This window comes from Colias philodice, chromosome 10 (genome assembly GCF_061535455.1).
Source record: "Colias philodice isolate Cphi_HAF_F1 chromosome 10, ilColPhil1 Martin Lab GWU primary, whole genome shotgun sequence".
Taxonomy (NCBI): domain Eukaryota; kingdom Metazoa; phylum Arthropoda; class Insecta; order Lepidoptera; family Pieridae; genus Colias; species Colias philodice.
In genome coordinates, this window is record NC_143095.1 from 9,486,431 (window position 1) to 9,500,021 (window position 13,591).

At 33.6% G+C, this 13,591-nt stretch overlaps 3 protein-coding genes across 3 annotated transcripts in view; 1 reads left to right on the forward strand and 2 right to left on the reverse strand.

Moving 5' to 3' along the window:
• The window catches only part of alpha-Man-Ia (alpha-Mannosidase class I a), a 79,245-nt gene that overhangs the window by 24,560 nt on the left and 41,094 nt on the right, over positions 1-13,591 (reverse strand). The gene's annotated exons all lie outside the window — the stretch shown is intronic.
• On the forward strand, positions 7,288-8,973 carry LOC149485399 (uncharacterized). The gene is made up of 3 exons (XM_089700199.1): positions 7,288-7,384; positions 7,693-7,889; positions 7,983-8,973. The coding sequence occupies exons 1-3, from the start codon at positions 7,314-7,316 to the stop codon at positions 8,960-8,962; spliced, it is 1,248 nt and encodes a 415-aa protein (XP_089556325.1). The 5' UTR covers positions 7,288-7,313; the 3' UTR covers positions 8,963-8,973.
• On the reverse strand, positions 9,020-13,200 carry LOC149485400 (uncharacterized). The gene is made up of 4 exons (XM_089699662.1): positions 13,192-13,200; positions 12,586-12,834; positions 12,423-12,504; positions 9,020-10,107 (listed from the first exon to the last, which is right to left on the reverse strand). The coding sequence occupies exons 1-4, from the start codon at positions 13,198-13,200 to the stop codon at positions 9,086-9,088; spliced, it is 1,362 nt and encodes a 453-aa protein (XP_089555788.1). The 3' UTR covers positions 9,020-9,085.

Consider the following 13,591-nt stretch of genomic DNA (forward strand, 5'->3'; position numbering starts at 1 on the left):
TTCGAACAAAAATAAGTTACCGCCTTTAAGAACTTGCCGACAATGTAAGTACAGTATTGTTTCTTAGAAAACATTTTAGGAGTATACGATAATAAATCTATGACTCACGTTAACACGTGTTTGCTTGATTGGTGTTCAATTATGATTTTGTGAATTCAATATTTATAAGAATAAACCTCAAACTCTTTATGTCCAATCAAAATCCGCCTAAGTCGAAATCCTTTATAAGTTGAAAACTCTATATAACTCGAATTTTTTGGCGTCTCCCTTGGTCTTTTGAACTACCGCACGAGCTGAGCGAGCGAAGCGAGCGAGTCGCGGCAGTGGCCGGCGTAAATATTCAAATAGGTAGCGAGGAGCGAAGCGACGAGCATCTTAGGTTAACTTTTGAACTACCGCACGAGCCGAGCGAGCGAAGCGAGCGAGTTGCAGTAGCGGCCGGTGTAAATATTTAAATAGGTAGCGAGGAGCAAAGCGACGAGCATCTTAGGTTAACTTTTGATTTTTGAACTACCGCACGAGCCGAGCGAGCGAAGCGAGCGAGTTGCAGCAGCGGCTGGTGTAAATATTTAAATAGGTAGCAAGGAGCGAAACGACGAGCGTGTTAGACTAACGTATTTCTGTAATATTGTATACAAGCTGTGCCGCGCGGTTTCACCCGCGTGGCTATGCTCCTGTTGGTCTTAGCGTGATAATATATAGCCTATATTACTCGTGGATAATGTAGCTTTCGAATGGTGAAAGAATTTTTAAAATCGGTCCAGTAGTTTATGAGCCTATTCATTACAATCAATCAAACAAACAAACAAACAAAGTTTTCCTCTTTATAATATTACTGTAGATAGTAAATTATTTTTTGAAAAATAAGGTCATAAAGAAGTTTCACTTCTTACGTGTGTACTCTAGTACACGCACACATTTTTTACTTTTTCAAGTAAGTACCTACTTGCGTTTAATAGGTGAGTAAATATTTTGATTATTACTTTTTCAAGTAAGTACCTACTTGCGTTTATTTTATTAGGTCCTTTTTTAATAAGAAGAGAATTGTACACGGTGTGTTTTTACCTTTCATTATTATTACAAGTTTAGCATTTGTACTTACAAATGCTAAACTTGTAATAATGTATGTATTGTAAGTGTATACATACCTAGGTTGGGTGTAGTAGGTAGTTTTGTTTAATTTGTCTTAACCTATTGTGACAACCCTACCAAAATAGGTAACAATTTTGCACGTTCTTAAGAAGCTTAGTCTCTGTTCCGTCTTTCTACTCATGTGCACATACTGCCATCCTAGTACACTTAACATTTCCAACCTAGGCAGAAGCGACTCTGTTTATAATTTGAAATTATGCGAATGAAATAAATACAAGACTTATTTAAAAACGGATTGCTTTAATTTTCGTTAAATGTAATTGTAGGTCTTTGTAATTTTGCAAGTGGCAGGAATTGAAAAGAGTACAAACATTCTTCACACGTATAATAATTGTAAATAATTATACATTTTGGATTTAACGACCCAATTCAAACGAACGAGTTACCCTGTCAAAACATGTTACAAATACAGCTTAAAATGTAAAAAGCAATGGCTAGGAAAATAAAGTGTAATTATGCTTATTCCACTTCAAACCGGTACACCATGAAGATAGCTACATTCGGAAGCCACAGTCATCGGATACGGTCCAACGAGGCACAAGCCACTTCCTCTCGACCCTCCATACATCTCCGCTACCCTTGCGGCCCCTTAAACTATTACAAGAGTACTTGAGGCCTCAGTTAAAATAAGTTACTTCGGTGTGGATACAATATGTGTATTTTGAAACCGAAACCTTTTGGAAGTGTTGCTATTTAACAAATAACAAGTACACTTTGGTTAGAGCTAAACAGTTTGAGCCATAGATTAATAGCAACGATATCATGCTATGCATGCATATTTATGAGCATAATCCCAGTTGTTTTATTAAATATACGTTGAAATTAGTAATATAAAACATTTTTTATTTGGTACATAGACGTCACTGCGCACTATAAAAGCAATTGAGAAAAAGCCCCTATTCAGCACTTGTAAGTCTATGTGAATAAAATATATAAAGGTTTTACGTTTCCGTTTTGAAAAAATAATCCTTGTTAAGTATCCTATTTAAAAGGACAAATATAAATAAAAACTGGTAGTACGGTATTGAAATGGCCAGCTACTCAACTCCATTTCATTTCTTTAATACAGTCACAACATATTTTCATTAGTGCCAGTCCATTAGCAATATTAAAAACGTGAATAATAATTACAGTGCTCTCGTAGCTACTATAAACGCCTACGGAGCCGTTTAATTTGAGGATCTAATAATCTGAATATTACCGTAGTCTACCGATATTCTCCTACACCATAAATTCCTTACATCGCGTCGTAAAACAAATACAGTACATGCATCTAAATAACAAACTCCATTTGGTGCGCTATTATATATTATATCTATGTTCATTGGTCCCCCGCTGTTAGCAGTTATTGTATATCACATAAGTGCTCCGCCTACGGTCTGGTCAGAGCCCAGAGGTGTCACATGAGAGGCTGTCGTTGATCGATTGCGCACTACCATCCTCAAGTGCTCGCTATATATAATGGTATGAGAATAGGCTGTAACCTAATCTCGAACGCATTGAATATCTTGTACAAGGGTTTCAGAAAATATTGATGCTTCGATAAAAGTATTTTCAAGAACTTTAATTTTACGTAATCCATTAGATTCCTATTTTCGGACCAATAAGAATTATCATTTCTTTTGTTAGAATTGTTTTATGATATCGTCATCAAAGCGAATTATTTCCATCAGACGTTTTCACAAAATCAAAAATCGTCAAATCAGCTACAACAAGAATAACAACAACCAATTATCCATCCATTATTTCATACAATTCTACGCATATATTTAATCCCTCTATTCCGCCGACACGACGTCGTAAAAGGTCTATCAAAGCGGAAAATTAAAATTTAAAGGGCCTGAAAGCAAGTGTCGTCGATAATTTAACAGGGACATTTCAATTTCTCTTTGAATTTATATCAGCGTTTTGATCTTGCCGTTAGGGTGTTGTTGAAGCAATTATTATCATTCTACGCAATCCTTTTTATACATAGCTTGTTTTCTTTGCTGACTGGAATACTAAAGAGACATGTTGTTAACCGAGCTACTTGTTTTTACATTTTTATCTAACGATATCTAGATTCAACACTGGACAGAGCAATTTAATGCATTTTTTATCTTCTCAAGGTAACATATTTTTCAGATAAGAATTTCTCTTTTAATTGACGTTGATATACGCGGCCTTTATAAACTTTATAGGATTATTAAAGGTAGCGTATAAAACGTAATTAAATAATTCAATGAGTAGTTTAAAAAGCTTTTAAATTACAACATTTATGGATGAACTATCATTACAATCCTCTTTTCCATTAAGGATTACACATCTGTTGTAAATAGATTCACGTTATTTAGACACATTTCAACAAGAAACCGATTCCACAGAAAGGCCATAATTCACAAAAAGATTCCAATTTGTGGTTTCTTTAAAATCAGGTCAAAGCTTTTCTGAACGGTGAAAATTCGAGGCATTACATAAGGAATTTTATCCACGTCCCGTGCCAAGGCCCCAATTGTCGCTAGTTACACGTTTATCAAATTTTCACTCAGTAATTATTAGCTTTAGGCAATTTCTCGGTTAGTTATAAAGTTGCCAACTATCGAACGTAGTTCAGCGGCTGTGTAGCTCAGCCCCCCTAGTCAAGTGGCTTTCTGTTAGCGTAGCGTTCAATAGAATAGACTACGAATGTATGAGATTGACGTAGGCTGTAGATAAACGTATCTACAGGTTACGTCAATCTCATACATTCGTAGTCTATTCTATTGAACGCTACGCTAAAAGAAAGCCACTTGACTAGGGGGGCTGGGCATTAAAATAACTTCACGACACCCGAGCAGTGAGTTTTCTCTAATGGAAAATCTGCATAATGGGCTCCTCCCTGATTCGATTTGTTGGAAAAACCTTAACCCCGATCGAGTCGGGCTTAATGGAGGCTTATTTGCTTACACAGACTTGTAAAATGTACGAGTGCTTCTTTGTGACTTACTTTCCCGATAAAAGGACAACTCGCCGACAAATATGGAGCCCTTGTAAGCGATATCCAATAACGTTTTAGCTCGGAGCGGCGTCATGTTCCATGTCCATTATAGCGGCTGGATCAAACAAATAGATGACCATATCTGTTATATTTATGTCAAGTTCAATTTAATATAATCTACTAAGATATTAGGGGTATCTTCATTCATAGTAAACCGTGTGAAAGGCTAAATTAAGACGAGTATATGATGGAATAAAAGTTAATAGTTTGTTGAAACAACGTATGATATATTTTTAATTATCGTGCGTATAAATTAAAAAAGCTACAAGGATAATTTACGCAGCGGAAAACAAATTGAAGCATAACGAATGAAGACATCAGAAACGCAAACGAAGGAAATGTGGCATCATTTGTAAGCATTTCCCGATGAAAAATTTTCAGGTCATAATCCTGTTTCTGTTGTTGCTTTTATTATTCGCACAATGCAAATCCAATTTTGTTCCGAAAGGCCGGGCGTGGGGGTTCGAATAAATATTTTTGATAGAAAAGCAGGATCGTTTATCATTATAACGTCGACTGGCCGCACCTTGAACCTTCTAAAATATACATAGAATATTAGAAGTGCTACGGATTTACGGAGCTATCAAAAATGGATAAGCAATGGATTAAAGATGGCCTTTGACACTCTACTATTTCAGACTTTAATTAACTTTTCAGGAATATTTGTCAAAGAGAAGATGCCAAAAAGGTCAGCCTCTAGAGAATGGAGATGAAAATTATTTAGGGCAACAACGAATTGCATTATTAGTTTCTATAGGATATTTTATAGTTGAATAAATGAATTCTCAGATACATTTAAATGATGTCGTATTTTAGAAATTACGTAGGTATTGTAAATAATAACAATCGATTCCAGAAAGTAGAAAACCAATTTCTCTTTAGTCTCACATGAAACAATAATCGTAAATGTCTAACTTTTATGATTTATGGGTATTTTCATTGTTCCATTTTTTAATACCTATACCACATACACACAGCTTATTACAGATGTTTTCATTTTTAAATAATTGTTTATTGGCCTTTTTAATCTTTATAAAAATGAACTTACTTCCCTTTGTCACGGCATCATGCGTGAACGATACCTTCCGATTTCAACAATTTTTATTTTGATGTGTTCGTTATTGTCAGAAGAAGAATCTTATGAAAGAAAAATTCAAGAAAAATGGAACATGGGAAAAATTAAGATAAAACCATAATGGCCATGTTATTTTTGCGCGAATTCAGGACGTCTGTCGGGTCAGCTAGTTTTAAATATTTCTTCTAACGTCAATAATTGCTCCTTCCCAAATAAAGTACAAAGAATAACACTAGAAGTAAGGATTTGTTAGGTCTGGTGCATTGGCTTACATTGCGAATGAGTTGCCATTATCAAGTATTGCCGCAAGCGTCCGTCGGCCCGTGGCATTTGAAAATTTAAAATATTACTTCTAAGGTCAGTAATTGCTCCTTCCCAAATAAAGTACAAAGAATAACACTAGAAGTAAGGATTTGTTAGCTCTGGTGCATTGGCTTACATTGCGAATGAGTTGCCATTATCAAGTATTGCCGCAAGCGTCCGTCGGCCCGTGGCATTTGAAAATTTAAAATATTACTTCTAAGGTCAGTAATTGCTCCTTCCCAAATAAAGTACAAAGAATAACACTAGAAGTAAGGATTTGTTAGCTCTGGTGCATTGGCTTGCATTGCGAATGAGATGCCAGTATCGAGTGTTGGCCGGCGTCCAACTGCCCGTGATTAAAGCACGGCGCTTGGGAAAACTTCGAAGCTCTACTCATTTTTTTAATAATCCCTTAATGTGAACATTTAAGCTCCAATTTGTTATCAGTGTGTTTAATGTATTGAAGTGCTTTTATAGGTTTAAAACCCAGGTTTTAAAATTTGAGATGACGAGAAATATTAAGGCAGGTGAATTATATTCAAGTATATTTTTATAAATTGTTTTGAATGCTATAATCATAAAAACAACAGTTTCATTCAGCGAAAAATGATTTAGTCTAATTAGATACCGATAGTTAGTATGGTTTTTGTGTCACCTACAAACGGTACTTGACTATTTTCTTGTTATTTAAAAATGAGCACAAACTTTAGAAGCTAAACTATAAGTATAGCGTACCTACTATACAATCGATTCTTTATCTATAAGGTAAAAAGGTGCCTCCAGCGGCAATTGTTCAAATCAACGAAAATAACCAAACGCAACATGAGGAAACGCGGAAGTGAGAAATATAGCTTCAAGGCATAATACAAGTACAATAGAAAAGACAGGCTCCGTATATTCATATGATAAACCTTAATAAAACTTCACATGACAACTCGTGAATAAGGTGTGTAAAAACTATAGTAGGTTCATGAGATAAATCTCAATTTATTACAATAATTAGCCGGTAGGGTTCGCTTCGACATAAAATTTGCCTAAATTAGACTGTAAAGATGTAGATTTAAATAGGGTTGTAACGGAACTCCGCCTCCGCCTCCGTTACTGCGGAACTTCCGCAAAGAATTTAACCTCCGCCTCCGCAAAATTTATGCGGAGTCATATCGGAAGTTCATTTACGATCACAAACAACGCGCAAGGACCGACGCTAGGCGACGCGGCCGCTCGGCTGCGTGTTTTCAAGTGAAATGGTCGAGTTTGCACTTTGCTTAAGCCTTAAGCCGCGGGAACACGGCCAAGCGGGTGGTGGGAGTGTGAGTACAGGAATCAACTTGTCAAAGCGTTCGGTACGGTAGTTGCAATTGAGCCGTGATTGTTTTAAGTAATTTTGTGCGTAATAGGGAATATGCATAAAATTTGAAATGGCCTAAAATATTTTTTTCTCGAATACTTATTATCGTCATATTATAATGTAAAGGATTTTTTTTTATTTACTTATTATTTAAACCCCTAAAATAATATTCAAAAAGTGCAAAATAAGGCAGCGAAATTCAAACTTCCAAAACGCGCCACCATTGGTCGAACGAAATGTGACGTCATCTGACACGACATTGTATTCATCAGCGTCGAAACTCGTACTGTTTTCTAAGTTTTTGTGAAGAAAATAAATAATTTAAACCTATATATTATTGTGCTGATTGTAGTGAAGATTAGTTAAGATTTGTAGTGAATCTAGCACAATCGGACAATCTACCGAAAATAGATGCTTTTATGATGACAGCATATTTTGCATCAAATCCCGATTTTACGAGCGCAGAGATCAGAGGAGTGAAAGCTGCAAGGTAATTATTATGTTTCATAATACATTTTAGACCATAATATAGATTTTTATTCATAAATGCACTCAGCAGCTTACATATACCAAAACATAACCTATACATATCCAGTTATCATTAAAATTACTCTGAAACTCTTAGTTTACGTGTATAAATAATTTTTATTATTGAAGTTCACCCTTGTATAATAACTTTGACTTTGTGTAGATAAATATATGAGATAAATATAATATAATGATTTAATGTTTATAAATTGATACCTGCTTTACGTGGACTGTTTTGTTTGAGTGTTTATAAGTACTTGTCTATTTCAGGTCTACACGAGAATCTTATGGTGATTCAGCAGTTGGATATGTCCAAGTAAAACGAGATGGCGACATATGTATTGTTAAGGCTCGGATTACACCTGAACATAATGTGCGACAAAAATGTTATGCAGTTATGTGCACTTGCAATGAAACAGAAGAAACTATTCTCTCTGTTCAATGTGAAGATTGTGCTGCACATTTAGGTAATTATTTTTACTTGTTTAGGTTCAGTGACCTGCACTTAGGAACTTGATTTTTTCTATAACTTTTTTGTTTTCTCATTTCTTTTGTTTTAGGTGGATGTAAGCATGCTATAGCTTTTTTAGCATGGCTACATCGGCGTAGTGAAGATCCATCAACAACTAGCATTGAGTGTTATTGGAAAAAATCGAAATTATCGTCAATTGGTACCAGTAAGAAATTTATAAAAGCCAAAGAAATGTATGATACACCTAAACATGAGCTTGTGCCAACATCTTCGAATACTGAAAGCTTTCTCACAATAGTAAAAAATAATTGCACTTTGGTTGGTGATACTAAGAATCATTTGATGAAGTTTTATAGAGCGCCAAGCACTGTGGAAAAATTATCAATACACCATCTTATGTCTACAAGCAAAGCTACAAACCCTCTTGATTTTATAGAACATTGCAAACTATTAATGACTGCAGATGCATGCAAAGAAGCTGCAATAGCTACTTTGGAACAAAATGACTGCCCGTTGTGGCATGAGTTGAGGTATGGAAGGATCACAGCTTCAAAAGCTTATGATGCTGCACATTGCAATACTCTTGATGGAACGTTAACGGAGACCATTTTGGGAGCACGTAAATTGAGGGACACAGAGGCTATGAAAAGGGGTAGATTGTTGGAAAGTCAGGTTTTAAAGGAAGTAGAAAAAATTCGTAAAATAAAAATAAGTAAATGTGGATTAAAATTAAATAGTACACATCCTATTATGGGTGCTTCTCCAGATGGTGAAAATAGTGTGTATAGTATTGAAATAAAATGCCCAACATCAGAAAAAGCAATGGAACGATATGTCAGTTCAAGAAATAATGTGACTGCCAAATATATGGCACAAGTGCAACTGCAGATGCATTTTTCTAATAAAGCAAAGGCACTGTTTTGTGTTGCTGATAAAGATTTTGAAAAAACAAAAAAAATATCAATCTTAGAAGTCAACTACGACCAGCAACTGTGTGAAAATTTGTTAGAAAAATGCAACATTTTTTGGAATAAAGCCATCTTTCCTAAACTAAATATGTATGACTAGATAGATTTTTTTTTTGTTTATAGTAGTATATTATTTGTAGGGGTACTGCATTTGATTTCTGTCTAATTTTGTTAATCTGTTTTTTTATGCTATGAAAATAAAACAAATGTAAATATATTATATTCATTTTTTTATTAAAACATCCTGCATATTTACCAATCCACAAGCTACTATTATTACATCATCTATGATAGGAATTAAATTACAGTCTACACAAGCATGAGGCAGTAACATATGAAACTCTCTTAACCTATTTATTACCCGTTCAACATGTATTCTTAATGCTGCTATACGTTTTGATAGTTTCACTTCATTTTTAGTACTGGGGGTAGACTTTGATACAGAAGGTGGTCGTATAAGGGTACATCTTTTAGCTTCTAGCAAACATGATAAGTCTTTAAAACCTCTGTCAGCCATCACTGCTTTATTAGGAGGTAAAGCCTGTAAGTAACTACTATCTTGTACTATCATAACATCAGTAGCCCTACCACCATATCCATCAGAGATAAAATTGATCAAGCCATCAGGTGTACATGAAATTAAATACTTTAAGGTGTTACATTTTTTATACTGTGACCAAGTAAGTGATTGATGAACGGCATTTGATGGTTTTTCAATCTGAATTTCTAGGCAATCAATAATGGAAACAACATTCCCATACCTACTCCTAAAAGATATGGGTAAATTATTGTAAGTATCTGATGATGCTGGCCACGCAATCAAGTCCTTAAGTTTTGCTGCTATAAGAGAAATACTTCTAGAAAATATTCTACAAATAGTACTTTGTGAACATCCAAATTGTAGTGCCAAGATGCTAAAGGACTCATTTAATTTAATTTTCTTGAGGGTTATTAATATGTGTTTACTAGGAAGCGCAATATTATCACTTAAAAGTTTTATTAAATGATATGATTGTTTAGGTAATCCTAACAACATTTTTGGCTCTTTTTCAATAGCAGTTAGCATGAAACTACACATTTCATATTTAAACTGTTTCTCCTTCTCTGAATCACTTAGAACTTCGCTCGACTCAGATTGATAACTTGGTTCATAATCAGTAGAGCTCGTAGAAAAACAAGATGATATAGAAATAGTATCCGCTGTGTTTTCAGTAAACAATTTTCTTTTTAAAACAGATAGTTTTACTGTAGTCCAGGAGGAATCGGCGCATGAGTACCGAAAACTATTCCACCTCAATTTTTTTACGTGATCCTCTTCAAATTGCCCTACTGATGATATAAATGCATGTTGCCATGGGGCAACCCGGTGCCATATTGTTTAAACCGAAATTGTTTAAACAATTGCAAGGAATTGTTATTTTTCAACCGGACAAATTTTTTTTATATTTTTTATCGAAATACCAATAAAAAAGGTCCAATTACTTTTCACGATAAAGTTAATATTTTCAAAGATATGAATTTTTTAAGGTTTGAAAAATCTCAAATTTGGGTACTTTCGACCCATGAAAAATATATTTAAAAAAAAAATAATATATAAGTAATATTTTTTTTTCAATTCTCTATACAATAGTTAATAATATTGTTAATAGAGATTTAAGAAAATTTCATTGTTTATATCTGTTTTTTAATTGTTAACTTCGCGCGCTCACAAGTACGCGCCGCTTACCTTTAAGTATCGCCGTCTCTCTCTTACTCATGCGCTGCATCGGCCTCTGTGTTTTTACCTTATTTTTTTTTAACTGGCCACATATTATGCACAGATCGCTGCCGTTCTTTTTTGGATTTCTGGTGGACCGACGAGGAGTATAAATTGTACTTGAAGTTGAGGGTTCCGTTAACTGGACTTCCGGAAGATTTTCATCTTGTTTATGTAGTTGTATTTCTCTTCGCCTAATTTTTTCTTCACTTGTGTAACTTGCATAACAAGTTCTATGCCACGAAAATGTTTGTTTGTCAAGAGAAGAATTAAACAAATTTTCAAATCGGATAGCGGCCTCATCTTTTCGTCGATAAGCTGCACGTTGTACAATTATATATGTATCAGGCTTCGGATTTTTCACTACATTGTCAGCAATTTCACAAAAAATACATGGTAAGGTATCATCAGAATATTTTCTTTTCTTGGGAACAACTAAAAACGACATGACACTCACATTTATTGTAACGAAAAATCACAAAAACTAAAAATATATCCATCTAAAAATGTTAATAACACACGAAATCACTGTAATGGGTGCAACAACATTTAACAATCTTAAGTCTTGAACGAAATAAAAAAGACTGAATAACGATGAATAAAAAACAAAAGAATGATCAGTTGAGAATCGACATGCACTAACTTGTATTTTTATTTTAAATGTTATATATAATCAATAATTTTGTCACAAGAACAAACAAACATCTTGCGGTTTAATACAAAGAGTAACCTTGAGAAAATAAAAAACAAAGAAAAGAATCTTTTTCTTACTTAGACACAATCATACACACACCATGATATATATTTATAAAATTAGTTTTTATTTTATTTTTTTTCAATTTATTTGAATGTTTTTTCTAAACATCCAAGTGCGTACCCAATATAATTTTATTATTTATAAATAATTGTGATTTCAAAAAATGTTCAAATACTATTATATCTTATTATTGTTGAGATAAATGCAAAAATTACTTATGATAATAACAAAAAAGTAATATAAACTGATAAAAAAGTAATTTTAATTACATGTTTCAATTTATGCTTAAATAACTTTAAAAAAATTGATTTCAGAAAAAAAGAAACAAATTGTAGACAATTTAATTATTAATAAGATTGCTCTCTTTAAAAATCTTGATAAAGTTGATAGTTTTTAAGATAAATGATAAATAATGATTCAAGACACAGAGAGGCCGATGCAGCGCATGAGTAAGAGAGAGACGGCGATACTTAAAGGTAAGCGGCGCGTACTTGTGAGCGCGCGAAGTTAACAATTAAAAAACAGATATAAACAATGAAATTTTCTTAAATCTCTATTAACAATATTATTAACTATTGTATAGAGAATTGAAAAAAAAATATTACTTATATATTATTTTTTTTTTAAATATATTTTTCATGGATCGAAAGTACCCAAATTTGAGATTTTTCAAACCTTAAAAAATTCATATCTTTGAAAATATTAACTTTATCGTGAAAAGTAATTGGACCTTTTTTATTGGTATTTCGATAAAAAATATAAAAAAAATTTGTCCGGTTGAAAAATAACAATTCCTTGCAATTGTTTAAACAATTTCGGTTTAAACAATATGGCACCGGGTTGCCCCATGGCAACATGCATTTATATCATCAGTAGGGCAATTTGAAGAGGATCACGTAAAAAAATTGAGGTGGAATAGTTTTCGGTACTCATGCGCCGATTCCTCCTGGACTACTGGTGAAGTTCCTACATTTTGTGTTACTAAAGAAAATGGTGACAGTGCTACATTTTGTTTTTTAGTAGGTATATTTACATTGACACCTTTACTTCTAAAGTTCGGTTTAATATTAACTTGCACAGCTTTGTCACAATGCAATTTCTTCTCAATATGAGAAGTGGAAAGCTCTACCTGAAGATCATCACATCCAATACGGGAAGTACTGCATCCTGGTTGATCACAGATATTTGTGTGGGAAGTACTTGGACTCACTTCATGATCACTTCTTTGTGAAGGTTCGCTGACACTACTTTTGATAGCTATCTCTGATGAAAGGGCTTCATTGACCAGTCTCAATCTTTGCATTTTAACTACAGCCTTTCTCTCCTTTGGTAATGGCATCCTCCGTTTTTGACACAAAAATATATGCGGCAAAACTCCTTTCTTCAACCGTAGAGTACGTTTTTCTCCTTGCTCTTTCATTAATTTGTATTCAATATAATTTTCTGTATCTTCTTTAACCTGGAATAAAACAATAACCATAAAAATTTCGTAAAAGCACAACAAGAATAGTTTTTATAGAAAGTTAGTTTTTATAACTGAGTACTGAACTTTTCTTAAAGGTTAGGTTAATTTTAAACTAACTTTTTACTAATTCACAATAAGCTGTATATATAAATAAAGTACACTTACGTTAAAATGATCTTCACAACAATATAAACACGATTTAGGAGATATATTATCCCTTCTCATCACCTTACACCACTGTTTTCGTATTTTCACATCACTTGAAATACGAAAAAACACTTTGTCGGGTGTTTTTCGAGTAGTATTTGTGCACTCCGGTACTATACAATACTTATAAGATAATTGTTTTACTTCTTCCATGGTTTTAAAGTTATTAAAACTGTAAATATTACGAAGTAACTGAAAAGTCCACAGTAAACACTAAGGTAAACACCCACTGGACGTGTCATGTGACGTCACGCAAAGCGCGCGTAAAATGGCGGCGTTTGAACTGCTTAAATTTTTTAAAAGTTTTAAATTTCATTTTTAAAAATATCTTGAGTATTTTGAAGCCCATTAATATTTTTTTCTACGTTATAAAATAGTAAACTATTAATTTAAGACAAAAAAGAAAAACATGAATATTCCCTATTATTAGTTATTGTTATTTAAATAACGCGATGAAGCCGAAAACTAGTGAAATTTGGCAGTACTTTGTAGAAGTAGACGATAATTATAAATTTTCCCAACAAATTTCACCTCCGCCTCCGCC